We start from the raw sequence: 27,570 nt of genomic DNA, 5'->3' as shown, positions 1-27,570 counted from the left end.
GTTTGAAGTTCTGTCCCCAATATCTTGATTTGGTATGTAGGACTAGTCTTGGTCAGTGATAATTGGTTTGTCCAACCCCATGCTGCCGCGTTATTATGCGTTTCTCGACCGCGGTCTTGAATCACCAAGGATCCAAACCGCGGGCTCAGGAGATCAGGACGCGGGGACTTGATGCTGAGATGCCAAGAATATGACCTACGCTCATGGATAAGAACAAGAGAGATGTGCAATCTGGGCCAGGTATTTTAGGAGCGACAATAGAATTCAAACCCGAATCTGATCCTACTAGAATTGAATCGTCGATGTATGAAATATTTGGTTCCACATTTGAGATGGTAGAGAGCGATCAGATCATTCATTGCAGCTCCATACCCTGCATTCCCCTCTTATATCACGTGGGGCTGAAAAACCAGTTGGTTGTGCCCGGTCAACTCTGGGGTCCCTCAGAGTGTGGCGCCCCCAACCGGAGGAGCGGGCATGACTGCGCTATGGGGTACGGAATCTTCTTCGAATTTGAATTACATGACTTACTAGATCGCGCTCAAGCAAGGTGGGCCGTTTGGGCGCCAAAAAACAATGGCAAGCGGGTAGAGAGAGACTTCTTTCGGTGGGCAGTGTCTAAATTGGCTCATTTGGATCCGTTAAGGCAGACCTAAGAGGATAACACAGTGTAAAAGAATTTTACACTGTAGTTAGTCATGCTGTGACCTCCCCCCCAAAAAATTTACCTCCAAAAATATGGACGCTGAACCTGAACCCCACTGTACAGCTACCCGATCTGACAGAAGCAGGAAAAGGAGGAAGTATGGGCTCATGAGACCAGCATCCATTTCAGGAGATGTATTAGTAATCAGTGATAGTTGCCCTTTCAGGCTAAGCCTGCCGGGCGTAATAAATTGTGTGTGTGTGTGTACAGCTACCCGTGTATGATAAGAAACTGTCGAGTCGGGGGCTTCTTGGGGTTGCGTTCTCACTTCAACTATCAGGGGGTACGGCAGTTTTCTGGACTTCTCAAGTTCTCACCTCGGGCGCCTCCGGTCCCCAACGAAATGGGCTCCGTTGCGCCGAAACAGTTCGACATCAAGTCGGTCGCGATCATTGGGGCTGGCCCTTGCGGCCTTTCAGCTGCCAAGTATCTCATTGCAGAAGGCAGCTTTGAAAACATTGTCATTTACGAACAGCAGCCTGAAGTGGGTGGTGTTTGGTTCTATAGCAAGAAACCGTCCCAGACTCTTCACGTACCTCAAGTGAGCCCTCTATGTCCGCCTGACCCTCCGATCAGCTCAAAGGATGGCGCAAACCCAATATTTCCCTCGCCTATGTATGACTTACTCCATACGAACATCCCGCATGATCTGATGCGGTTTGGAGATCTTGAATTCCCCCAGAACTCCCTGATATTCCCTCCGCGGGAAGAGGTCCAGGAGTACCTGGTGAAGTACTCACAAGATATTCGCCAATTTATCAAGTTTTCGACCGAGGTAAAGCATGTCGAATTGCGACAAGAATCTGGGAAAGATGTGTGGGATGTCACTGCAGAATCTACTGTCACCAGAGATGCGGAAATCAGGACATTTGATGCAGTTGTAGTCGCTTCTGGACATTATGCCACGACGTTTATCCCAAACGTCAAGAATATAAAAGCATTCCACGAAGCATATCCGGGGGTCATCACCCACTCTAAGCTATATCGATCACCGGAGGATTTTACGGGAAAGAAGGTGTTAATTGTTGGCAACTCTGCTTCGGGTCTCGATATTGCCACACAGATCAGCAGATTTTCTCAGAGTCCACTACTTCTGTCTGTCCATAGTCCTACGCCCGCGGACAATCTGGCACATGCCAGGGCAGAAGAGGTTCCCGCCATCGAGGAATTCTTGTTAGACGAAAGGGGCGTCAAATTTGAAGGCGGGCGGGTCGAGAAGGATATCGATGCGATTATATATGCCACGGGGTACCTGTTCGCATTTCAATTTCTTCCGAACCTAGATCCGCCGTTGGTCACAGATGGGCGTAGAGTCTATGGCCTCTACAAACACTTTATCCACATAGATCATCCGACCATCGTCTTTCCGGGCCTTCCATATAAGGTGGTGCCCTTCCCATTCTCCGAAGGTCAGGCTGCGGTCTTCGCAAAGGTCTGGTCAAACTCGTTGGCCCTTCCGACCGCCGAGGCAATGAAGAAGTGGGAGGAAGAAGAGGCAGAACGCAAACAGCCAGCCTTTCACGTTTTCCCCAAGGGTGGCGATAGCGAATACCTGAAAGAAATGCACGCATGGGCAATGCAGGCGACGACAAAGGGAAAGGAGCCTCCTGTGTGGAACGACTATCAAATATGGCAACGGGAGATATATTTCGAAGCGAAGCTGAAGTTCGAAATGGACGGCAGGCGTGCAAAGTCTCTAGAGGAGCTTGGCTTCCGCTTTGAGCCGCCTGAGGTGATACACAACCCTAAAGAGATCTTATAGAGGGCGGAACTCATTCGTTGGATATATTTGATACGCTTGGTCACCAAAATCCTGTCATATCAAAGTACACCTTGTTACCACTCCGAGGCCCGGCGACCAGAGCTTAGACAATAAAGATAGCTTAAATACCCACGCCTCGCCTTTTGGTTCTAGCTTGAGACGCTAGGAATCCCTTGGCCGTGTCACTGCCACGAGGATGCGGCGTCACTAGGCCTGCTCCGGATCATCTGTGCATGCCTATTGTCAGACATGATTTCAATCGATTCTCTTTCGCAAGCTCGGACAATGCAGTATTCCGACAGTAATCAAGCTGTCAATGGAGTGCGAGATCGCTTGACCTTCTTGCCTCAGCTCGGAATGGGAGACCAACAAACGGTGTTCGGTGCTCGGCAGCCGGCATGGCATTCCGCGCCCAGGCAAGGCAGCCACTGATACGGGCGTCCCGCACGCTGATTAGACTAGAGCGAGCGCTGTCGTGGGAAGGGCGGAGACGGGATCCCCTGCGTGCATCGCAGCTCCTTCAATTGGGCGACGCCACCAGTCCGGCGCCGTCGCACCGCTGATAACAGCGTAGAGCTTCCTTATCGGTCTTGGCCCCGATAGCCTAAAGTTGAGTCCAGAGACCGAGCCTGGGGGCGGGCTGGACCTGCACTTAGACCGGGGGCATTTGTCATTCTCAACAATGCCGTTCCCAGACTTCCCCAGCTCCTGATTCAGACAGACATCGCATCGCATACCCTCACACACACAAAGTGTGGACTTCTGTCATATTCCCTTACCGCCCTAGCAGTCGTCCTGTTCAAGCTTGGCGAATAAGCCCACAGTGAAAATTCGCAATCGGTAAATTGTTTGCACCTACATACCTGTTCCTGAACCGGGGTCTAGGCTGGTAGAACTTACATCACCGCCCATTATCATGGATTCGCAGTCAGACGTCGCCGGATCGGTGGCGTCGGGCAAGCCCAAGCCCATGGACTTCAGCCATCTGTACTCGGAGGTGACCAAGCATCGCCAGCCCAGTAAGATGAAGGAGTACTACAAGTTCTTCGAGATACCCGGAATCGGTAACCTTGCAGGTGGTAAGTAATCGGCCTTCGTTATCCGTATATCGCTGCTTCGACCCTCCTAGGGCTCGGCGATAAGGCCCATTATGCAACAGCTTCCAATTAGACATGGTGATTAACGCATCTCAGGGCTGCCGAATGTCCAATTCTTCCCATTCGACACCCTCGAAGCCCAGACAGCCAAACCAGACCGATGGACACCCTCGCCAAACCACCCAGATGAGGAGCTAGTCCAGCCAATGTCCGCGACCAAGATCTCCTCCTCCCCCTCTTCCGACGACTTCGTTGCCTCACACATCACAGTACCGAAGGTGCTTTCTGAGAAGAATGCTCTCAAAAAGATCGATTTGGCAACGGCATTGCAGTACGGCCTCGCCCAGGGCTACCCTCCCCTGTATTCGTGGATAAGGCAATTCGCTACTCAGCACTTGCACCCAAACATTCCCTATGAGGGCGGTGCGGACGTCTGTCTGACGGTCGGCTCCACAGACGGATTCTCCAAGACACTTGATCTGTTCGTCAACCCGTGGAGCCCAGAGAAGGACGACATTCGCGATCGACCGGGTTTGCTGAGTGAGACATTCATGTATGGAAACATCCTCAGCCAGTCGATGCCACGGGGCGTGCAGATTGTTCCAGTCAAGGCAGACGAGGGTGGGATGGTGGTTGAAGGACCGGATGGCCTCGAGGACGTGCTCGCAAATTGGGACGAGGCGACGGGCAAGCGTCCTCACCTCTTATACACAGTATCGTACGTTGCGCCTCTGATCAGTTCGTGCTTTCGGCACGGCACGAAAACTCTAATGAAAGTGTTGTTACTGACCGATCAACAGAATGGGTCACAATCCCACGGGAATAGTACTTTCTGTCGAGCGCCGGAAGGCTATCTATGAAGTGTGCAGCAAATACGATGTAATAATCGTAGAGGACGACCCGTACTGGTATTTGCAGTTTCCTTCTGCCGAAATTGAAGAGGCAAACTCTAGGAACAGGGTTGTGGCAGAAGAGGCACCGAAATATACACCAGAGAACTCTTCTGGCTATGACTTCCTGGACTCATTGACGCCGTCATTTTTGAACTTCGACACAGATGGACGTGTTGTCCGACTTGACACCTTTTCAAAGACTGTCGCCCCGGGATGCCGTCTGGGCTGGATCACAGCACAGCCAGACCTCATTGAGAGATACGTCCGGATTGGTGAGACATCAACTCAGCAACCATCTGGATTCGTGCAGAGTGTTATCGCCGAGCTGGTCATGGGTACTCAGCCGCCTGCGGCCGAGGCAGCTTTCCGTGCTCTGCGCTCCAATAAGGAGAAGTCCACCTTCAGTGGATGGAAGATGGACGGTTGGGTGCGCTGGCTCGAGGGCCTCCGCGGCGAGTATGAACGACGCATGAACAAGATGTGCCGCATCCTTGATGAGGGCTGCTTCCAGCTGAAGCAAGGCACTCCTCGCAGCGCCGCTGATGCTGACTGGGGCGTCATCACCAAGACACAGCTTTACGAGTTCAGCTGGCCGCGAGGTGGAATGTTCATTTGGCTCCGGATGTTCTTTGAAGATCACCCACTTTGGGGGGCCGTTGGCTCTGACGGAACGCCGGTCGACGGCACGGCGCTATCCACTGGTTTGATGATATTTTTGACGACCAAGCCGTACCTTGTGCTGGTGTCCCCGGGCATGATGTTCAGTGCCACAGATGAGATTCGTAGAGATGCGGGTTGGGCGTATTATCGTCTATGTTTCGCAGCTGAAACAGACGAGAACATAGAGAGGTGTTCGAAGGCTTTCACAGAAGGTGTTCAGAAGTTCTGGCGTATGAAGAACGTTGAGGAGTTAGAGGAGCTCATCAAGAAGAGTCCCGTTGCTGCAGCCGAGGAGGCCGGCGATGAGTTGCAGAATATCGGGACTTGGTTGGGTTGTTAAGTACAGCACGGTTGGCGATACATGTAAGGGAATTGGGTCAAATGATAAGAATCTGGATATCTGACGAGAGCGGCACTTGGCCTTATGATATACATTTGATAACTACATAAGCACTCAAGCGCGTACCTTCGGGGGCGGTGATTTGCCCTTTTTGTTGCATCCGTATCACGCAAAAGCCAACGGATATAGGCTACGGTCGTCCCCGCAATAATTACAGGCGTATGTATTTCTTGGTCTGGGTCGGTAATGTTGGCTGTGGCGGATGTGTGATATTCGCTGACGGCGCCGCTTATCATAGGAGGATCATTGCTACGAGCTTGTATAAGCATCCATGGTGAGAAAAGGAGAAAAGCGGCCGCAACCCCTGACCTCAAGTCATGCACAACTGCATGCCAATCTAAATTCAAGCTCAAATGATAACGAAACGGCCTGCGTTTCTTGTCATTCACAATATAGTTGATCAGCTCTTGAAAGGACTAACTGCCTCTCCATGTAGAAAGTATGAATCAGGTTCTTCAGTAACTAGAGTCTTGGCATAGCATCAAAGCTCTCTTCGAGGGCGTTAATTTAATTTGTTCACAACGAGGTACGGTATTAAAAAGTGACAATTGAAGTCTTAGAATGGATTCATTGCTGTGATGACTATCGCATTCCTAAAAACCATGACGCCTCAAATTTAGCAACCATGCAGTCCGAGTCCCTCCCTAGGTAAACCGACTAGGTAACCACACTTTTACTCGTTGAGAAGATCCTTGAAGCCCTGGGGCAGAGCCTTGGGCTTCTCGGTGTTCAGCTTCTGCTGGCCAACCTTGTCCTTCGCGAAAGCACCGGCATAGGGGTTCAGGCGGAGCAGAACCTGCTTGTTCTTGAGCGGGTTCTTCTTCTGGACAGAGCCACGCTTCGTTCTCGCCTCGCCCTTGGGTCCGCGCAGGACGCTCTGGATTTCGGAGCTGTTGATCAGACGGGTGAGGTCGGCCTGAGAGACAACATTGGAAGGCAGGAGGAAGTCCTTCTTGAGGGTGGAGGGGGTGGTGGTGGTGCCGTACACGGTGTCAAGAGCCTTGAAAGCAGCAGAGGTCCAGATGACGAAGCGGCCCAGGTGACCACCAGGGGCGAGCTGGAGCAGGTTCAGGCTGTAGACGGAAGAGGTCTCGACACCGGGGACATTGCGGAAACCCTTGACGAGCTCCTTGCCATCGACCTCGGGGTCGTAGATGACCAGAGGACCGCGGCGTTGGCGGTGGCGACGACCACGGAGCTTACCCTTTCCGGCACGGAGCTTCTTGGAGCCCTTGACCTTCTCCAGGTCGGGGCCAGCACCAACAGCCTTCAGCAGAGTGAGGGCAGCAGCAGTCTTGGCATATGCGGCGCCGTCGAAGGCAGCGGAGTCGACTACCAGAGGAACCTCGGGGACGGAAGAGATCTGGTGGCCACGGGCAAGTAGCAGAGGAGGAACGGCGGAGGCGGCAAGAGCAGAGGCAGTAGCGAATCGCCTACCCATTTGTTAGAAATTGAACGTCGGAAAGCTGTGTATCTGGGCAAAAACTCACTTCTGGCCCTGGTTGATCTTGACGTGCCACTTGCGCCAGATCTTGGTGGGAGCGAACATGCGACCAGAACGGCACATGTTACCGAAAGCAGCCTGACCAGCACGGTGGGTACCACCACCAGAGACACGAGGGATACGGGCAACAGCACGGCCTAGAAGAAATCATCATCAGCACATTTCGTTCTTCAATGTGAAAGTTTCCCCATCGACCAGATCTCCCCAGACTGTATTGTTTGCCCAGGGCCCCGGCGCCCTCGCTGACTCCAATTTCAATCGTCCTCTCCCCTTCAACGAACACCATGAAACGCAAATGGGGTCACTAACCAGTTCCCCAGGACTCAGCAGAGGTCTGGTGACCAGCCTTCTCGCTGACGGAGTACGGCTGACGCTTGTTCTTGGCCATGCCCTTGTGAACCTCCTGGACGATATCAGGGCGGATGGGGCTCAGGAACACCTCGGGGATGGTGTGAGTCGAGCCGGTGGCAGAGCCATCGGCGCTCAAGATGGTGACGGTCGGTCTGGAGGCCATTTTGTCCAAGATTCGGGTCTGTTGGCGATCAATGTTAGCAATTAATCAAACCAAGACCTCAAGGTCGTCGGATCATGGGCAATTTCTGACCTCGGTGGTTTATGGCTGAGACTGGCGAATTTGGTGTTTGCTGTGAGATCGCAACCTGGAATTCCTGAAGCCGAATTTCCACTCAATTTTTTTTCGACCTGCTTCGTGGGGTGGTGGACAGTAAGCTAAAGAACTTCACACTGTTTAGCAGTGGATGTAGCAGTAAAATACGTGTCCGGATACATTGAGAGCCGTGCGGACGCTGTGGGGCCCACACCTGGCTGCCCTAGAGGGAGGAGCGCAATGCGCTAGTGCAGACCTAACATCGCTATCATGTGGTTTCCCACGTGATTGATTGATACTCCTTGGTCATCAAATGCATCTTTTCTATCTCGAAAACGGCTGCCACTCAAGCCAAGCTACTCTGCACACCTCGTCGCTCAAGTAGGGGCATGATCCAATAATCATAGGGCATTCAAGGAAGGCGTATATTAATACAAAGCACTGCTGGTGAGTGCAATTGACCGATTTATGACCGAGTTGTTCGACGTCTACGTTTCTACAGAAACTTTTCCAATCGCCCCTATGCTATATGGTACATATGCTTTTGCCTTGAATATATTATACAGTTCATTGATTTATCATGATTGGAGAGCTTGCCTTGTCCATTTTCGTTCCTACTTTTCGACCTCTTTAAACACCTCCTCATACTTGAGTGGCTTCTCATGACCATACACATGGACAGGTCTAGTCTTCGCTATCTCAGTTTCTTTGCGCCTGAAACGCTGCCCTCTTTCGCTGTGATATCTCAGATTGCCTTTGAACATCCTGTGCCACTCTTCCCCGCGATCCTTTTCTGGTGCTAGTGCGATCTGGCGTCTCCTCTTCAGTTGCCGATATATCGTTTCAGCCCGTCCGGCCGGGATCTCCTCAATATGATACGATACAGTCCAGGAATCAGATTTGGATAGATCTTCTGGTCGCTGGACATCTCGACCGTTGACTTTATTCCGTACAGTTAAGATCATACCCATCAGGTCTCCATCACTAGCGGTAGTAGTCGACTTCGATTCCACTTGTTCTGCTGTACCAGGGAGGTCCGCTGTAGCGTGTGATGCATCGTCGTCTTCTGATGATTCCAGGGGGCTGGCTTCATCTGTATTCAAGCCGGAGTCCTTCGCTTTATTGATCATCTTGGATAGAATATTACCAAACTTGCGTAATTTAGCTTGATCTGGAGAAACATCGTGAGCCGCGTCATCGTCTGTCATGTGTTGGCTGTCTTGAGTGGAATTGGTCTCTGCTTTCGCAGCTAGCGAAGCGATCAACTTTTTGAGAGGTCTCGTGTCCCCAGAGATCCTATTGTTCAGATTATCCATACTCGTTATCGATTGGTCCGCGCTATCCGAACTCAGAATGGCTGCTTCACCAGCTTCCACGTTTTCTTCGACATCAGGGGTGAGCCGATCAGCAGAATTATAGGTCGTTGAGCCATCTTCATCTCCAACATCCTCCTGAGACTTGGACGAATCGACGACATCTTCCTCGTCTCGAGGTAGACTGGTATCCAAAGTATTCTGCTTCGAGGCATTTCGAGGGTTCAAAGCTTCGAGAAGCGAATCCACGTAGTATCTCGACTCCTCTGGGGAGATTGTCTGGAGAAGTCCGCTTTGTGTAAGAGCTTCTTGGATCGTGTCTCGGATTGTCTCCAGGCCACGAGCTTCATTTTCTATCGTTTGCTCCACCACCTCTCTCATATGTTGCCATACTTCCTCACTTTCCTGTTCAACAAACTCAGAGTTCTTCCAATCGTTGAGGTCATCCCGGTCTTCGGCCAAGTCTTCATCTTCGTCTTTCAGATCTTCGTCTTCTTCGATAACACGATCTGTCTGGCCATCCTCAGACTTGAGTCCAAGCATGTTTCGCTCAAATGCCTCAACAGCTTCCTTATTCGCCGTTTGCACTGCGTGAATCTCCTTTGCGTCGACGGGTTTCGCGAAAATGTACATGAACGGCATGACCCCGACCCTTGTCTCGACATGTAGACGAAGTGATCGGCCTGGAAACTTGGCAGTCGCCCGATCCAATACCGTGTTCAGTAATTTGAGACTGATTTTGAACTCTCTATCTCCCAAAATTCTGTTGTTCGTCCCATGCAAAGCAAGATCCATTTCATCTATGCTTATGTACTGAAACCCGAAAATACGTCGAGTGTTGTGGAAAGCAACAAAAATGCCGTCCATTCGGCCCATTCGTACCTGCAACGAGTACTTCAGGAACGCAGATCTTATCATGTCATAATATTCGCGCTCATATGACTCCCATTGTCCAATGCGGTGCCGGATTTCATAACCCACGCCCTTGTGGAAATCCTTTGCGTCCATACGAATAGACACGACAGCTCGGGTTTTCAAGTCGAACATACCACTCCCAGGTAGTCTATCATCGTAAGCATCAAGTTGGGACCGCATCATGAAATCGCCCATTGTAGTATAATGGTAGGATTCATCTGCGTTTCGTTCTGTCTCGGTCAACTGATCCGAATTGACCAGACGGTATTTCTCATAGTCCTCTTTGGGCAATGTGAGGAGCTTCTCCATTGACCTGCCTAACATGCTCAAGATATTTGCTGAGTCGAACTCTTTATCAGCGTCAATAGCGTACGTCCCGTCCTTCCAGTGGAGGAAAGTAGCCGCAGGTGCACGCATAATATTTGTGAAGTTGAACGATTCAGGGGCAAACGACCTCGAGGTGTGCGCTGGATTGATTGGTCGCCATGATGAAAGAAGGTAATGAAAATGAGACAGCATGGCTGTCATACTTGATGTCGAGCCAGTATATTTCTTCTTGTGTTGAGCCGCCATCGATATGAGATTCTCGTCCCTGGATGATGTGACATATGCCTTCAGAGCATTGAAGTCGAATTGATCTATGGGCATGATAGACGCGAGGTATGGATCAAAATTATAGACCCTCGATCGAGGATCCTGGAGATGATAGACACCAGGGTTGAATAACGCACGATCAAGCCCATATTGGAGCTTCGGCACCTGGGGTTGAGCTCCCTTGACTGGAGTCAAGTGCAGGTATTGCGGGTTTACTTTCTCGATCTTAATGGGTGCTAGACCGGCTTTCCGAGCCTTTTTCGATCCTAAGTCGCGAAATGCTGGGGCTGTATGGTACGGCTGAGTAGGTTGTAGTCTCCTTCCAGAAACGCTGCTACTTGCGGTATCTTCAGTGGTCGGATCAGCTAGATCCCTTTCCAGCGCGTCATTTGGCGGATAAGAAACGTTCACCGATGTCGCGTTTCCTTCTGAAGAAGTCCTTGTCGCCTTCTGCGCCTTCTTCTTCTTCGGTGCTTGCTGTACATCTGAGCCCGGTGAGGTCTTGGCCACATTGAGCTTGGTCTGTTTTTTTGCCTGAGATGCGAGAATTTTGTTGAGTACTGACAAAGCGCCATCAAGTAACTCCCCTCTGACGCCCTCTTTATTGGGTGACTTTACGGATGGCTGGACTTGATCAACTCCTGCTTTGGAACTTGTAGTATCGCTATTGCGGAGAGTCTCCTGAAGCTGCTGGATTTGCTCTTCGATTGCTTCTCGGTCATTTTTGAAGACAACGGATCGGACAGTATTTAGTTGTTCTTTGAGCAAGAAAAGAGGATCTTCAAACAATCGATACCGGGCAAGTAGGCGTTCCTGCTCGGCTTTAAGTCTCAACTTCAACTCCGCTGCTTCATCACCACTCTCGGATTCGACTGCGGCCCATAAATCGCTAAATCTTTTCTCCATAAATGGACGATCATCGGGTTGAACTCGCGAAATCACTTTTCGTAGATGCGCAATTTGTGCATCGAGGGGTTTGGAGTCCATTAACCGGAAGCGCATAGGCAGATTGGACGGTTTCCCCTTCGTCTCTTTCGCTCCATTCGACGAAACATCGTCGACATTCTTGTGGACTACATCCTGTGGCTCTTTAGACGGTTTTTGCTTTCGAGGCAAGTTGACTCCCTCATTCTGCACACCTCCACCTTTGAGACCTTTGAGAACCTCCAGCGTCTCTCGCCACAGTGCGATATGTCCGCCGCCTGGTTTCGACGGCGAGCCCTTCGATCGAGACTTTCTGGGCGTTCCGGTGTTTCGTGGTGTCGAAGGTGCTGTTCTAGGTCTGGGTCTGGGTTTGGATTTCGGTTTTGATGCGGTTGCGTAGCATCGGGAGGATATGGGCACCGCATGTATTTGCAGCGCAGTAGCTGTACATGAGGTGCAGATGTAGCACGGGAGGATAGCTCGACGGCCCCGAGAGCGCAATTGAAGCATTGCGTAGATCCCAAAGCAATTGGAGTGGTGGGACACTGTTGTACCCTGACGCTTAGGATTCAATGCTGAAGGCAAAAGAGCTTGCTTGGATGCTGCGAATTTTCCTCGAGAAATTTAGAACGCGGCTCCTTTTTGCGGACGCGCCTGTCCAACTACCTAAGCTCGCTAAGCTACAGGGGTCCTCGAGCTACCTTAGGTACTTTAAAATTCTCCACTTGGCCTTAGCTTCCGAAAGTCCCATCGAAAAAACAAACTACCTAGGTAGTAATTGAGAAGAGCTCAAGAGGGACTAACGAGCTCCTGAAGACCTCTTCTAGGCTAGATTCCTCCTCTTGTGATGTTTTCAACCTCTAATCAGTCATTATAATAATGTATTTAGTCTGTCATCCTGTATGCTACCTACATTTCCAAGGCATCTCGGTCCAAGCCCAAGCCGAAAGGGTATACTCTTGCTGAGCAAGCCAGCAACAAATAATGACTGAAACCTATAGTATATCCGACAATACTCCCAGCCCATGGCCACAATACGCTCACCCAATTCCCCTTAACACTAACCGTGACGCCAACAATGCTAGAACACCTCCATGACCAGCCAAATATCGTTACAGCATCAGCTCATGGTCTTAGCAAGAGCTTCGTTTGCAAACCGCGTTCCAGACTCCCTCTTGGCTTGCGCTTCTGCCACGGCACCTTGCATCTCGTACGACTGTGACAGCATGCCATCGGCAACGCTCATCCACAGTAGATTGCCGCTCTTCTCCGCCTGTACAGACCCTGCTCTAGCACTTTTGACCGCCTGGTCCCCAACCACATTCTCGAAGAGCCGGTATCTCATAATGTTCAGCGCAATAGATAAACAATGAGTGTTGTTTGTGTGCTGGGAACTCTTCAGTCCCTCCTGGATATGCTTTTTGACTTGATTAATCGACAAGGCCGGATTGGTGTGAATCGCGGCTAGCACGAGGTTCCAAGCTATCTGGATTTCTTTGTTAGGACTGTCCATACAATATGGACGGAGCTGTTCAATTAATTCAGCAGTCTTGTAATCGTCTCTGTGCGAGGGCTCCTGCATGATCCAGAGGCGATTGAGAGCCGCCAGCACCGAGACTTCAGCAGGGCCAGGCTCGCTGCCGCCGAAGGCGGCTGCAGAGCCATCAATGTTGAAGCGAGGGTCCTCGAAAATTTGCAGGGCTTGATCAAGTTTTGCAACACCTTGATAGTAGCACCCAGACAAGTAAAGCGCCAGGAGCTCTAGGGTTTGTCCGAGGGGAGATTTGTTGTTTTCCACTTTGTCGATGCACTCTTTGGCTTTAGACCAGTTGCTGTGTGTAGCAGAGGTTAATCCAATCAGGATATATATGTAGGAGCTGACCTCTCCAGCCCAATCGACATGTTCTATGGCTCCTTGGAGTGAAGCGGGACGACCACGCATCTGAGTATGGCCTAGAGTTGTGTCAGTGACATGCCAACTGCTCATCTAAGCTTGATTTTGCTTACTTTTCGCGAGCATACCTAAAGCCTCCTCCCAAAGTTCGGAACTGGTCATACTTGTTGAAGACTTATACAAGAGTGCCACACCACTGAAGCAGTATCTATCAAACATTTCAGTCAACTTGCTTTAGAGGAGAATGTAGAATGGTACTCACGCCAAAACGAAAGCCTGAAGCTTTGTTACAAACGACAGGACAAGAAAATCGTGATCGTCTCTTCCTGGGCGCAGTATTGTGCCCGTGTCCTCACTGATTGTCTGTGACAAGCCAGATTGCTTCTTCATAGGTAGCACAAGCTCAGTCAAGCTCGCGTCCCAATCAGAAGTCTTGATAAGTTCATCCATCCGAGCCTGCAGCGCCTTCATCTTGGATAAGGAGCCGCCAGGGTTTTTTTCTTGAAGATCGCAAGCAAGATCCAGCAGAAGTCTCAGTACTTCCAACTGAGGAATATGAAAGGAGGGATCAGACTGGAATTTTGATGCTTCTGCGATACAAGTCTGCACACGAACGATGCTGTCCGCCTTCCTAGACTTTAGATGTGTCAAGCCTTCGAGAAGAGCTGTGACCATGAAGATCGCCCGATCCTGTCTGTGACTGGCGATTCCACTGATACTGCGAAGATTCTCGAGGGCAGGCGCGTCTGCTGGGGTGCCTGATTGCAAGCTGAATGATGCTCTGAGGAAGCGAAAAGCATACACCCACTGGATCTGCTTATAACTATTCCAAGGATCAGCTAATCGAGTACAGAAAAGATATGAGCTCATTTACTCACGTCAAAGATTCGGAGATTTGCTTATCGACTGCGATAAAAGCCGCTTTGCGGTTTCTGCGGAAAAGAACCTTCAAAAGAAGGAACTGCATGGAATACTTCAGATCCTGAAATCGGTGCTAGAATTTGTGTCAGTACCTCCTTCTTCATCTGCCAAGTAAAATATGGCGATTATCTACCTTTTCGCATAACGCAATTCCTTTGGTCAACGCAGTCTCAGCCTCCATTAAATTTTCCGTTTCTTCACTAAGTATAGCAGCATATCGCAAGCGAACTTTTGCTTCAGTTCGAGGCGGGAGTTTGTCCGTATGTAGCGCAGCTTCCAGACAACCTAGCCCCGTAGAGAGCAGTTTATAGTAATCTTGCACCATTCTTGCATCCATCGAGGTAGCGACGTCTTGCACCGCGGCATAAGCTTTCTCAAAGCATTCCTCCGCGACACAGAGAAGGACAGATGGTGTATCGATATGGTGGCCTGGCGAAGATGTAACGGTCGGCGATCTTGTGATCGTCGGCGCAGGCATCGATTTGCGCGGTTCCTTCTTTACCACAGGTGTCGGCTGAGGTCCCTCGGAGACTCGACGTCTCGCCTCGGTCTGTTCGATGGAATGGCGAGCGTTATCCACTGGAAGCTGTGGTATGTATTGAGGCGTATGATGGACCGACTGCTGCACGGATTGGTGTGCAGGCTGCATCGGCGGCATAGGAGAATAAGCGGGCATCGATTGCGCCTGTTGCTGAGAGTATTGCTGGTGAGCAGCATATTGGCCAGGGTTCATGGGCACGTGTTGGTTGAATCCGCCATCGTAAACCTGATATTGAGGCACATTATTCATATACACCTGCTGCGGTTGCACCTGTTGGCTCTGGTATTGGACGCCTTGGTACTGCTGGTTTCCATAAGGCATCCCATTTCCATACACGTAGCCAGGTTGGGGCACTTGCTGCTGGCCATTGTAGGCCTGCCCCGGAGGGAACGAGCCCCGATAGGTCATTGTCGCGACATCTGGAGGAGGACAAATTGGTGAATCACCGGCGCGCAACCTTCTCAGCCGGTGGTCCCAGTCTCATCTGTTTCGGTTAACCGGTGATTCGGCTCGGTATCGCGATGTGTTGGTCTGGGATCGCGAGACGTTGCCGATCCGGCCGCAAGCAGTCGGGAGTTGATGGTGTTTAGCGTGGTTGAATCTGGATTGAGGCGCTACAGCATGACTGGGCAAGCCACAAATGAACTATTTAGCCACATGTGGCTCACCCAAGTGGTGGCCCCACAGTCTTCAGGTGCCGAGGCTCGTCTACGAGTACCGTACAGTCGCCTCCGTCAATATGCAAGTGCGACAGAGCGCGCGGAGTGCCCGTTTATGGTAATATGATAAGCGTTGTCCTTTTCGAAAGTTATGAGAGACAGACCAACCAAAAGTAGATCTGGTTCCAGTTCTATGTGTTTGCTGATCAGTCCTATCCGACTTTCGTGTCCTCTCGTATACCGCGAGGTACCCTGTCTTCGAGTGAAGTGGAGCCTGTAGATGAGGTATCAACGAGAAGTTCTTCGCACCCACCCGAGACTCTCATTTACATCAAGAGTGTCCTTGTTTTCCCAATATCGACTGTCTGCCCAGATTGATCTGTAGGCGTAGAGCAGACCACCTCCTAAGCCTATACGCCAACTCTCGCATCTCAACTGAGGCTTGCGCATCATGTTAGTACAACCCCAAACTTCAAGACGCCGAAATTCTGCTCCTTCTCCCAACAGTGTTGCTGTAGTCCTTAGCCTTGAGATTCCCTTGTCCAAGTATCAAAGGTTACACATCAAGAGTTCTGACTTGAGGCTATTGTAGGGATTGGTTCGGGCGAGCCAAACTCAAGTTCACTCATCATGCAGCACCACTGGCTTTACGAGAGAAGGATGGAACAGAGACTGATCTATTGAGGATATGCGAGAAAGCAACGCCTCCTTGTCAACTCAATCCATTGCTATTCAATGGTCATCTCCAAACCATGTGGACTGCTACTCCACAACATGGACCACATATCTTCTACAAGAGAAAGATCTTCGACTCGGATTATCAAACCCATACTGGCACATTCGCAGTCGACTTCTCTGTGCCCGCACATGAAAAGACACATCCTGCTTTGCCGCCACGGACAGTATTCTTCACTGAAGACGAGTTCTCACACATCGGATCTGATGACAATCGGCCCATGCTAATAGTCCTGCATGGGCTCTCAGGAGGCTCTTATGAAGTCTATTTAAGACATGCCATTGCCCCTCTTCTCCTTGACAATGGAGGTTGGGAATGTTGCGTTGTGAACTCCCGTGGTTGTGCAAATAGTGAGATCACTAGCGGTGTGCTATTCAATGGTCGGGCAACCTGGGATGTGCGACAGGTCGTAGCATGGGTAAAGAAAGCATTTCCCAATCGGCCACTGTTTGGATTGGGCTTTTCCCTAGGAGCCAATATAATAACGAATGTGAGTAAAAGCCTCTACATGCAAATTTTCTAGATGAGATACTGAGCTCGACTCTAGTATATTGCGGAAGAGGGGGCTGAGTGCCTTTTGAAAGGTGCCGTGGTGGTTGGAAACCCTTTCAATTTAGACGTGTCCAATAAAGCTCTTCAGAGAACCCTACTGGGGAAGCATGTTTACCAGAGAGCCATGGGCTGTGAGTCAATAATGATCTCATAAATATTTGACTCATTCATCTACTAACTTTCATCAACTGCCAGCCAATATGAAGAAGCTCATAGAGCAGCACAAGCAATCCATTTTGACGCACACTAAACTTAATTATGAGCACATTCAAAGACAGACTTATTTGTTCGAAATCGATCGGGAAGTCCAGTACGTATTGCAACCCCCTTAAACAATTGACTCTAGGTTCCAGCTCATGGTTGTTCTAGGTGTGTGACATGGGGATATCCTACCGAAGAAGCTTACTATCGTGATGCTTCTTCTGTCGACTCAATCTTAGCTATTCGGATACCTTATTTTGCGATCAATGCTGCTGATGATCCGGTGAGTGCGATATAATATGCCAATCACATTGTCACGACTAACTTGGGGAAGATCGCGGTCGAAGAAGCGATCCCTTATGGTGAAATCAGGCAAAACCCATACACAGTCTGCTGTACAACCTCCCTAGGTGGTCATCTGTCCTATTTCGAAGTTGGTGGCGGAAGGTGGCATGCTCGGCCGGTATAAAACCTCGTCAATTGTTTCATGGTGCAACAGAACTCTGACTCGATGCTAGGTATCGAATTTCTTGAAGTACATGGCAGATAATGTCGATTTGAACTCGATTACTTCGACCGCAGACATCGCTCCTGTCAAGAAGCAGCAATTCGGTAGCAACTTTGATCCACTAAGGCGCAAGATGGAGATAAACGCAGAGTGAACTGATGAGACACTTCCACAAGCCAAAATCCAGGAAAGTATATAGTTTTGTTAGAAGTATCGGCAACTGGCCTAGATAGATGCATATAGAAGTAGGTGTTATAATGGGATCGCTCATTTTGATTCGCTCGAAGAGATAGCTTGCAAGATTCGCCGGATAAAATTGTCGATTTATCTACCATTTCTGATACTTGATTTTGAATTCCCTGAGCCGATACAATTGATATAGATGCAATCGATATACCCTTAGCCACCGTAACGCCATGCAATGAATCAAGTCAAGGTTCCAGCCTAGTTCATTCAGCAAAAGACACCTTCTTCTTCCTTGACTTCGAGGCTTTCGTGCCGGTTGAGGTGACTTCTTTGATGTTGTCCTCATCTTCTGCAGTCTTAGGCCTCTTTCGTTTCCTTCGTAGCGACTCTTTCGTCTCGTCTAACTTCGCCTTCCTGTCTGCCTCTTTCTTCTCAGCCTCTGCTTTCCTCGCCTCACGGATCTCCTCCATCTGTCGCGCCTTCATCATCTTCGACTCAATTTGGCCTTCCTTCTCGGCTTGTACCATAGCAAGGATCGTATTCATACTCTCCTAGTTTAAATTAGCAACCAATGGCTTTTGGCAGTCGGCAACATGCAGTCTGGGGGATTTTCTTACTCGGTCGTCCACAAATACTTTGCCCTTCTTCTTGCCCTTTGGCTTCTGGACCCCAACCGGAGTAATCATGTTGAGCTGGGGAAGACCTAGTTCCTTTTCACTGTAGACCTTCTTCTTCCGTTTCTTGAGTAGATCTGCGAGCCCCGACCTTCCCTTGATCTGAGAGGCAGGGAGCTTGCCCTTTGGTTTCTTTGACTTGACGACGGGGTCGAATTGCGGGTTTTGGGAAGCCTTGCTGCCTTTTATGCCAGATTTACTGGCAGCATGCTTGTTCTTCACCGTCTTGGTTCTTGATGGACCCATCTTGTGTGCTGTCGCATTTCGCGATGATTGCAATGGATTGCGGAAATGTTAGAAGAAAATTCAAAGCGATAAAGCACTGTGCTGCCTTATCGCTCAAAATTTTGGCGGGGCTGGATTGCTATCGACCTTATCGCGTTCGGCAGGCCCCCGAAACTTCAACCGGGTTAGGGTTGTTTGAACTCTTTACCAGGAAGCCCCAATGTGATTCACCTACCGTCGCTGTTCTCTCTTCAATATGCTTTAGTATTTTTAAAAATAATAAGTGCATCCCTATACATATGATAATTATAGTAGCAATGCCCTAAAAGCTTCATATGGAAGTGACAGTCTAGATCCGAAGTTGAAAATTCCAAGGTTTTCCTGAATATTTGGCGGTACAATTGATGTTATCAGTTACCTGCTACCTGCCTAAGAAGGCCCTCAGGTCCCCGTGCGGGAGTCGCGTTCGTTGACCCGCGTCAGACGCGTAGATTGATTTTGGCCGTACTTTCCAGCTTCAGGTTCACCACTCACTTCGCAACACCGCACGACACAGCATCACAGCCAGAATGCCTGCAGCTGCAGCAAAGCCCGAGGAGACGGGCGAGTCCTCGACTTCCGCTGCCAAGAAGGCATTGATTGCAAATGCAAACGGCACGCCAAATTACGAGTTGCCATGGTAGGCGAGCCGGATCTGAGACTTTGCTCAAATGGCTTGCAGCCGCTAACTCTCAGGCAGGGTCGAGAAATACAGACCTGTTTTCCTTGACGACATCGTAGGGAATACAGAAACGATCGAGCGACTGAAGATTATCGCGAAAGATGGCAACATGCCTCATGTCATCATCTCAGGCATGCCGGGTATCGGAAAGACAACCAGTGTGCTCTGTCTCGCACGACAACTGCTAGGGGATTCATACAAGGAGGCTGTTCTGGAGCTAAACGCCAGTGATGAACGAGGTAAGAGAGTCCGCGCGGGCCCTGGTACATTGTGCTCAGTGCTTCACAGGTATCGATGTTGTGCGAAACAGAATCAAGGGCTTCGCACAGAAGAAGGTCACCCTGCCCGCTGGACGACACAAGATTGTCATTCTCGACGAAGCCGACAGCATGACCTCTGGCGCACAACAGGCACTTCGAAGGACTATGGAGATCTACTCGAATACCACCCGCTTTGCGTTCGCCTGCAACCAGTCGAACAAGATCATTGAGCCTCTGCAGTCTCGTTGCGCTATCCTCCGATATGCACGACTGACTGACGCACAGGTGGTCAAGAGATTGATGCAGATTATCGAAGCGGAGGACGTCAAATACAGCGACGACGGTCTTGCGGCGCTTGTATTCAGCGCCGAGGGTGACATGCGTCAAGCCATCAACAACTTGCAGTCTACGTATGCGGGTTTCGGCTTTGTGTCCGGGGATAATGTGTTCAAGGTCGTCGACTCGCCACACCCTATCAAGGTTCAGGCGATGCTCAAGGCGTGCTTTGAAGGCAATGTCGACTCCGCCCTAGATTCTCTTCGAGAGCTGTGGGATCTTGGCTACTCTAGCCACGATATCATCAGCACCATGTTCAAGGTCACCAAGACTATTCCGACCTTGAGCGAGCACGCCAAGCTTGAGTTCATCAAGGAGATTGGTTTCACACATATGAAAATTCTAGAGGGCGTGCAAACTTTGCTACAGCTGAGTGGGTGCGTGGTCAGGCTATGTCGGCTGAATATGGACCCCAAGAAGTTCCAACTGCCCAAAAAATGAGAACGATGAAGGGGAAGGCTGCTATTCGCATGGCTCGGCGTTGACTCGGTTGGAACGGTCGGGTGTAAAACGGTCGAATGCCTCAGAGCATTTCGTATGTACATGGCTGAATGTCTTTACAAAAACAGTAATGAAGCGTTGATGATCCTCCAATGACCAATATTTATGAGTTGTCGTCATCGTCATCCTTGCCATACTGTCTCTCGAAGTCCTCCCACATAGCTTTGTCTCGCATCCTTCGCCGATGAATCCTCATCTGAGCCTCATACATCCGTATCCTATGATCCGCCTCCATCATACTCCCAATGACCATTCCAGACATTTGAAGATATCTACGAAAAATTAGATGCTACTCAGAGACTGACAAAAGAGACAATGATGTATCTATGAGTTGTATCGGGGAGGCTAACGAATTGAAGATGACTACTCACACTTTGAACTGTATCGTGAGACTCCGGTATATCGGAGAAGCGACATAGCCGATGCCTCCTAGGACGGCAGTGAATGCGCCCCATTTGGCTGCTCCATACAGGGCGCCCCGAGTGGCTTCCCAGGCAGCATTAACCGCCTCCTCATCTTTCATAGCATCGTGAGAGCGCATCTTCTAACTCATCATTCAATGTGCTACACTCTAGGGAGTGAGACGAATGATGAGGTTACTCGACACTCGGCCGAGTTAACTTAGATCCAACGGGTATACGAGGTCCCCGACTGTATCCGAAGATTTTGATATGTTCGGCGATTAGACCTTGTAAAATATGGATGAGGCTCATGCTATTTGCCGGGCTTTGAGAATGGCAGCAGATCCCGTGCGCGTCATGGACGTAGGCGGGGCCGGGGCCCGGGAATGTCCGCTAAACTTGCTCGCCATCAGCACTACAGCTCTGCTACAGCTTGAATAGAGCACTAATCGTATGATTCTATTGTCCGCACCCCTACGCCCGTCTGCCATATCCAGAGCCTATATTTACAATTGGTACTTGTTTTACCTACAAAGATTCAGTTCACACGCACAAACACCATTGGTATTCTTAGGTAGTCCCTCCAATCACCCATTGAGTCATTGACATGCTCTCTTCACTCTGAATCCCCGCCAGATCGATCCGACTCCACAGCACCTACTTCCCATATCTTAACCCAATGCGCTCAGTGTGCCCTTCGTACTGGGCACCTCGCCCTCCTTGCCAGGTATCTTGCTCGTGGCCATGCGGATCGCCACCGCCAGCGCCTTGAAGGCACTCTCAGCCCTGTGGTGGTCGTTGAAACCGCGGATGCAGTCCACATGCAGCGTAACCCGTGCGCCCTGCGCGAAGCTCTGCAGACAGTGAGGGATCATCTCGCAGCTCAGGTCCCCGATCTTCTCCCGCTTCAGCCCCAGCTCGACCACGCTGTACGGCCGGTTCGACAGGTCGATGACGGCCCGCGAGAGCGCCTCGTCCAGCGGTGCGTAGGCGTACCCGAAGCGCGCGAGGCCCGCCATCGAGCCCAGCGCTTGGGCGAAGGCGCTGCCGAGCGCGATACACACGTCTTCGGCGGTGTGGTGGTCGTCGACTGTAGGTTTCGGTGGCTCGTTAGCATTGGCTGTCAATTGATACACTCGGATGTTCTATCAGGAGATGGGTAGCTACTGACTGTGAAGATCGCCCTGGCAGGCAAGCGCCAGACTCCAGCCCGCATGCTTGGCCATGGCATGGAGCATGTGGTCGAGGAAGCCAATACCCGTGTTGATACTTATTGTCTGTGACTTGCTTGACTGTGATGCATGGCCGTCGGCTCCGTTCTGGGTCAACCTTGAGTCTGTGTCGGGAGGGAATGCGCCGCCATCGAGGTTCAGAGCCAGCTGGATCTTGGTCTCGTTCGTGTCCCGCGCAAGTGCAGCCCACCGGGGCGTTGATGTGCTTGAGCTCATACTTTGATCGCGAGGAGTGAAAGAAGAGGAAATCAGGCGAGGCAGGCGGCGAGTGGGATAGAAAGTCCTCGAATCCCAACGTTTGTTCAGTTCAAGGACTCTTGAGAACAGCAAGCTAGGAAGCCAAAATTTTAGGTTATTGAGTCCTGTATCGGAACGCTACGCTATCGATATGCACCCCACTATGTTCTAAGTCTTTAGCGTCCTTCGCCCACGGTAAGCATTTATCTTCACACTCATTGGACAAGGCCGGACACAAAGGTATTCAAGTTTGAAGATGGAGAATTGTAGCAAAATTGTCTTCTTGAAAACGGCCATAGTAAAATGCTTGTAATCAGCTTCATATTAGTTTGCAAAGAGTGCGCGCGACTTGGATTGGATCGAGATCTCGGATCCCACAGCCGACTTATATCCTGACCATGTCATTCTCCTGAACTCCTTGCATCTTGCATGCTTTTGTCACCATTCCCAATACCTGCCGCTTTCTTAATATACATGGTATCTTCAGATCAGTCCAAAAAGAAAAAAATCATAGCGACTTGAAAACATGTACAAATTCAACTATACAGAGCATGTGCAGAGTAAAGTGAAAAATCACATCTATCTTCTTGTCGGTGGTGCTGCGAAGGACAGCTGGATTTGTCTGCTCTCAACAGGACTTCCGGACTCTCTCTTGCCTTTCTTGAAGCCTGACCTCTTGGTGTCAATCCTGGTGCCCTTAGGAGGCGGAGGCGGCGGAAAGGTGACGTCCTGCTCTCTAACTGCCGCCGGCCAGCCATGTTGATTAAGCCGAGGAGAAGCTATGCCCGGTGAAGTCAGGTTGATGAGCGTAGGGCTTTTCATCGGCTCAGTGCCTGCTCGAGCGGATACAATCCCATGTTCCGCTGGAACATAAGCACTGAAACCGGCGGGTATGAGTTGCGTCGTAGACGTTGGTGTACTGAAATAAGTCTCAGTTGTAGCCGCAGAAGCCGGGCTAGATCGGGTTGCATTGGGTGATGCATGTGTGGCAGCTGGTACAGCTGGCACATTTGTCGTGATTGAACGCAGAGGCAGCGAGCCTCTGCCGCCTGAGATGCTGCCTTTCTTCTCCGAATTATTGGAAGACTTTGGTCCTGGTGGCGCCTGTTGGAGTGAAACGGCAGCAAGGCTTTGGAAAGAAGATGCTGGCATGGGTGGAGTCCGACCGCTCCTGGGCTTTGATTCTATGTGGCGACGTTCGGGTGCAGCTTCGCTCATATCATCCATGGATGAGTCTTCTACATCTTGGAAGAACTTGGGTGACATGGGTGACAGCACCTTCTGACAGCGGAATGACAGTGAAGACTTCGGGCGATGGCGGCCCCAACGTGGGTTCGCTCGCATCTCCTGGTTCTTTCGCTTACGATAGCGAACGTAGAGGAACGCAGCGATGGCGGCGATAAGAACGAGAACCCCAGCAATGATACCAGCTATCAGTGGCGTAGAAATATGAGAAGACGGCTTGTCCGACTCCTTCGTCGGCACAGTGTTGGGGTCAACAATTCCAATGATACCCGGAGCAAAAACAGTGTCGTTGAGTCCTACAATCGTGCCAGCAGCTGGGCGTTGGAGACACCCGGCTTCTAAAGCAACCAGAGCTGGAAGGAGACGCATTAGCTATATGTTATAGCATTGATACAAGCAACATTCTTACCATTTCCGATGTAATCATCATCTCCGCTCGCACTGACGCAAGCCAGACATTTGTTATAGCTGTCGCCAGTCATTGCGGCGCCATCAGCATCGCAATATGCATATGCCTGAAGGCCCTGGCTCTTCAAATCGCCGTCTTTCAAAGCAGTTTCCAGGCCGCCGCATGCCGTCGAAGTGATACAAGGATTTGAGCCAACATTTGTTGCGTTAGGATAGCCAAAGACGCAGTAATCAAAGCTATATCGCAGGTTGTCTTGAAGCATTGCTGGTCAGCACCACCATTTGTAAACGACGGGATTGATCTAGCTTCAATTTGCTGAAGTATCATTTCACAACGTACATAAGAACCACATTTGATCATTCTCGCTACCTTGCGAAAATGTGCTGTTTTGCAGACAGCTCATACACTTTTGCCACTTCATGCCAGGGCCGGAGCTTGTGAAGTCCGCATCGTGGCAGGCTATGTCAGACCCGCGGGTATTTGAGGAATTGGGATCGGAGTAGTCCAAGTCATTCGAGTCGATACACACGGATGAACATGGAGAATTGGGTGTGACCTGTAGGCCGGCGGCGAAATGCTGAATGAGAAAAACAAAAAGAAAGGTCACCGAAAGGAGAGCCATGATTGTCGTGGTTGTGTGGGTATATGGTTCGTAGGATTGGCTGTATGAGTCCAGCCAGGGACTTGAGGATTAGAAGACCGAAAACAGAAGTCGTAAAGGAATGAACAGACGAAGATGGGCCTCAGACCAGGAGGCTCGTCGACGCACTAATACGGTACAATTAAAGGGTATACTAGAACAAACAACCGGAATATGGACTAAACAGCAATCAACGAGAAGACAGACGGGAGAAACATCGTGAGAAAGACATGCCCCAGGAGGGAGGAGGGGCAATATCAATGGGTCAAAACGCATGTCCGACACCTCGTATGTTGCCAGGAAGAGCGACTGTGCCCTTGGAGGGGTGGTATCACACAATATCCAGCCGCCCGTGAGTTGATTGCAATCCTTAGATTATTCTCCGATGCAGACAATATGTGTGATACCAATGACGCTAAGGCCATTCCAGTTAAAGGATGTCACGACAAGCCAGGGGGCTTGAGCAGAAGAGGAAAGATTGGACCTGGCCAACAGCCACTCGAGGACTGGGCCTGGACAACCATGGCTGCATACGGTAGGACCTGGGACGGTTCACATGGCCGTACCGCCGTGGATGCGAGGATGGCACCTTGTTCAGGGCCAGAAATGGCAGCAGGCCAATCAATCCATGGAGGGTCGGCAGATGGATATCGATCTGCAATGGAACGGTCTCCAGCGCGCCCGCAGGCACCATTGGGCCGCCCGCTTGCCCGCGTTTAACGACCGCTCCATGCGGCCTCTGGGGGTGGCCAATCACACACAGCTGAGATATTCACCAACAGCAGGAGGATCAGATACTGCTGCAGCATGGCGTCGCGATCAGAGCAGACCAGGATGGCACTCGCCGTGATCTTGCTGGTGAGAGACGTGCATTCCAAATCGCAGCCAGCCGCACTGATGCAATTGCAGATGCCCTAGGAAATGCAGATTCCCAAGAGGCCGAGGCATGCTGCCGGGCAGCCCTTCAAAAGACCTGGATACAGCAGCAATGCTGTGGTCGACAAGGAGCATCAGCAAGAGCATCAGCAGGAGCAGGGCCTTGGCTGCTTGAGAGAGTCGGCAAATTGACAATCGATAGATTCAATATTGAGTCAAGCCGCATGAGAGGCTAACGTCTTGGTGCTGAAAGCGCCAGGAGATTGAGCCTAGCAAAGCTGCGCAGGATGTGATGTTGTGGAGGGTTTGGGAGTTGTGATACGCTCAGCCCGGCGCTTAAAGTCGTGTGTTTGCAGGCAGAGGCTGCACGGGTTGGCCCACTGAGCGGCCGGGAACTTTCCCCTTCAGAGCTTAATGGGCCATCCCCACCAACAGGGGCACCATCCTTAGTGCAATTTGGCGGCGCCAATGCCCCGACTCCTTGGGTCCATCTACGGAACTCGGAAGCCTCACCATCTGAACTCATCTGACAACCCAAGAACGCGGAGACATCCGAAGCTCAGTCTCGCATCATTGAATCTCCTATGTTTTTTTTTTACGCATCAGGCTGTTCTGATAAATGCCTCTATTGCGGCATAAAGCTGTTGTTTCTAGCAAGTTTCTTTCATCCGCATAAGCAAATGTTTGTTTACAGGCTGTCACCACCACATTCCTCCCATCCTGGCTGCGTCGCTACTGCATCATGCAGAAGCGTTTTGCGACGAACAGCAACGGAGACTTGAGGACGATCTTTTGAGGTCGCGGCCCGGAGTGCTCTATCTCTCCTTGAAACGTCTTTAAACCTTGTTCGCCGAACTCCTGCCCAGATACCCCAGACCCGCCCAGTCTCAGACCTTCGAGATCATTGGACCTGCCACCTCACACACACACGCTCATCCCAGGCAGGCAATCACATCGCCGTCCTCTATCCTGAAGTCCAGCTCAAAGAGGCATCGTCCAGAAGGACAATTGGCATGAAAGACCATCTTCCCACCGTCTTCGATACTTGTCGCTCCTCCTGGGGCAGTCAACCCATAGTCCCCGGTTTGGACTAGGGGTTGTGAGGCTCGTAAGTATGGGCCTCGAATGCTATCCGACGTTGCATATTTGACGTCGTAGTCTGGTGTGTTGAAGCAGTGGCTGCTAAAGAACAAGATGAACAATCCGTCGCTTGTTTTGATGAGGTTTGGGGCTTCCACGAGAGGTCCATCGTCGTCAGTTCGATCAAGGATCTGAACTGGCTGCCCTACAGGCGTGATACCGTCGGCTTTCAATTCTTGAAGCATGATTGGCGTTGGCACGAGCGTTCCCTCTGTGTTTCCGCAGTTCTCTCCATGCCCAATGCTATTACCGTCTACCTTGTAAACGACATAGCGTTTCTGTGTCTCCTGATCGTAGTATCCAGACGGATCTATTGCACCACCATCTTGGATGTGACAAGCCAGTGGTTGTTTCTGTGCCGTGTATGGGCCAAGGATGGACTTTGCCGTTGCTGTGCCTATGCAATGGTGTGCTGTATCATTCCCCAGTTGACCGGAATAGTACATGACGAATGACCCATCTTCTATTCTCCGAACGTCTGGTGCCCAAGTGTCTTTTTTACTAGTCCATGGCCCAGGATTTGGCAGTAAGTCTTGATCAAGGTACGTCCATGGGCCTTCGGGCGCATTTGCTTTGGCAACCTGGACTTGCTTGTCATTGCCTGCAGTCGCGAATGCGTACCAAGAACCATCTGTATCTTGCAATATCGCCGGGTCTGGGAAGTTCTCGCTCAGTAGCGAAGGCAGTTCGTCATCTCGTGCATTCAAGTGGGATAGCTGAGCACTTGGGGCGCTCAAGATGCATTGTACAAAAAGCAACTCTACCAGTCCCAATGATACTAAGTTGTTTGGCGACTTCATGGTATTTACTTTGCAGATTTCAAATGAACAAAATGAATGCTGGTTCCAACATCGCCTTCCTTTTCAATTCGTCTTTCATTTAAGTATTTTGCGTGAGCTTTGTGCTTTGACATCAGAATCGTCCATTTGCTAACTCTTACTGTGGACCTTCGTGTGCTGACGTCTAGATAATTACACAGCCTCATCCATCCCAAGGCTGCCACCACGACTAACAGTTCGATGGATATTTAGTATCCATATGGATTCAACTAAGCCAACTATGCACAGCTAATTCGTCATTCGGGATCCAGATTGAAGGAA

General features: G+C 50.5%; 8 protein-coding genes across 8 annotated transcripts; 3 read left to right on the top strand and 5 right to left on the bottom strand.

Annotated features, from left to right (window-relative positions):
- Positions 1-1,049: 1,049 nt before the first annotated feature.
- UCRPA7_3060 (putative thiol-specific monooxygenase protein) lies at positions 1,050-2,468 on the top strand (the record flags this gene model as incomplete). Its single annotated transcript, XM_007915614.1, has 1 exon — positions 1,050-2,468. The coding sequence occupies one exon, from the start codon at positions 1,050-1,052 to the stop codon at positions 2,466-2,468; it is 1,419 nt and encodes a 472-aa protein (XP_007913805.1).
- Positions 2,469-3,384: 916 nt separating this feature from the next.
- On the top strand, positions 3,385-5,458 carry UCRPA7_3059 (putative aromatic amino acid aminotransferase protein; the record flags this gene model as incomplete). The annotated part of the gene is made up of 3 exons (XM_007915526.1): positions 3,385-3,547; positions 3,662-4,283; positions 4,366-5,458. 3 exons carry the CDS (start codon positions 3,385-3,387, stop codon positions 5,456-5,458), a joined length of 1,878 nt encoding a protein of 625 aa, XP_007913717.1.
- Positions 5,459-6,191: 733 nt separating this feature from the next.
- Positions 6,192-7,536, bottom strand: UCRPA7_3058 (putative 60s ribosomal protein l4-a protein; the record flags this gene model as incomplete). The annotated part of the gene is made up of 3 exons (XM_007915577.1): positions 6,192-6,951; positions 7,009-7,159; positions 7,332-7,536. 3 exons carry the CDS (start codon positions 7,534-7,536, stop codon positions 6,192-6,194), a joined length of 1,116 nt encoding a protein of 371 aa, XP_007913768.1.
- Positions 7,537-8,243: 707 nt separating this feature from the next.
- On the bottom strand, positions 8,244-10,274 carry UCRPA7_3057 (putative mitochondrial membrane protein pet127 protein; the record flags this gene model as incomplete). The annotated part of the gene is made up of 1 exon (XM_007915585.1): positions 8,244-10,274. The coding sequence occupies one exon, from the start codon at positions 10,272-10,274 to the stop codon at positions 8,244-8,246; it is 2,031 nt and encodes a 676-aa protein (XP_007913776.1).
- Positions 10,275-12,495: 2,221 nt separating this feature from the next.
- Positions 12,496-14,371, bottom strand: UCRPA7_3056 (putative 75k gamma secalin protein; the record flags this gene model as incomplete). The annotated part of the gene is made up of 5 exons (XM_007915629.1): positions 12,496-13,328; positions 13,383-13,477; positions 13,532-14,092; positions 14,148-14,263; positions 14,324-14,371. The coding sequence occupies 5 exons, from the start codon at positions 14,369-14,371 to the stop codon at positions 12,496-12,498; spliced, it is 1,653 nt and encodes a 550-aa protein (XP_007913820.1).
- A 3,465-nt stretch (positions 14,372-17,836) lies between these two features.
- Positions 17,837-18,493, bottom strand: UCRPA7_3055 (putative 60s ribosomal subunit assembly export protein loc1 protein; the record flags this gene model as incomplete). Its single annotated transcript, XM_007915653.1, has 2 exons — positions 17,837-18,124; positions 18,191-18,493. 2 exons carry the CDS (start codon positions 18,491-18,493, stop codon positions 17,837-17,839), a joined length of 591 nt encoding a protein of 196 aa, XP_007913844.1.
- A 548-nt stretch (positions 18,494-19,041) lies between these two features.
- On the top strand, positions 19,042-20,230 carry UCRPA7_3054 (putative replication factor c subunit 4 protein; the record flags this gene model as incomplete). Its single annotated transcript, XM_007915535.1, has 3 exons — positions 19,042-19,151; positions 19,212-19,432; positions 19,482-20,230. 3 exons carry the CDS (start codon positions 19,042-19,044, stop codon positions 20,228-20,230), a joined length of 1,080 nt encoding a protein of 359 aa, XP_007913726.1.
- Positions 20,231-21,362: 1,132 nt separating this feature from the next.
- UCRPA7_3053 (putative imidazoleglycerol-phosphate dehydratase protein) lies at positions 21,363-22,139 on the bottom strand (the record flags this gene model as incomplete). The annotated part of the gene is made up of 2 exons (XM_007915588.1): positions 21,363-21,781; positions 21,863-22,139. 2 exons carry the CDS (start codon positions 22,137-22,139, stop codon positions 21,363-21,365), a joined length of 696 nt encoding a protein of 231 aa, XP_007913779.1.
- Between the last annotated feature and the right edge of the window lie 5,431 nt (positions 22,140-27,570).

This window comes from Phaeoacremonium minimum (genome assembly GCF_000392275.1).
Source record: "Phaeoacremonium minimum UCRPA7 unplaced genomic scaffold PA7_03_scaffold_222, whole genome shotgun sequence".
Lineage (NCBI taxonomy): Eukaryota > Fungi > Ascomycota > Sordariomycetes > Togniniales > Togniniaceae > Phaeoacremonium > Phaeoacremonium minimum.
Note: the sequence above shows the minus strand (reverse complement) of the source record. Positions and strands in the feature narration are given on the sequence as shown.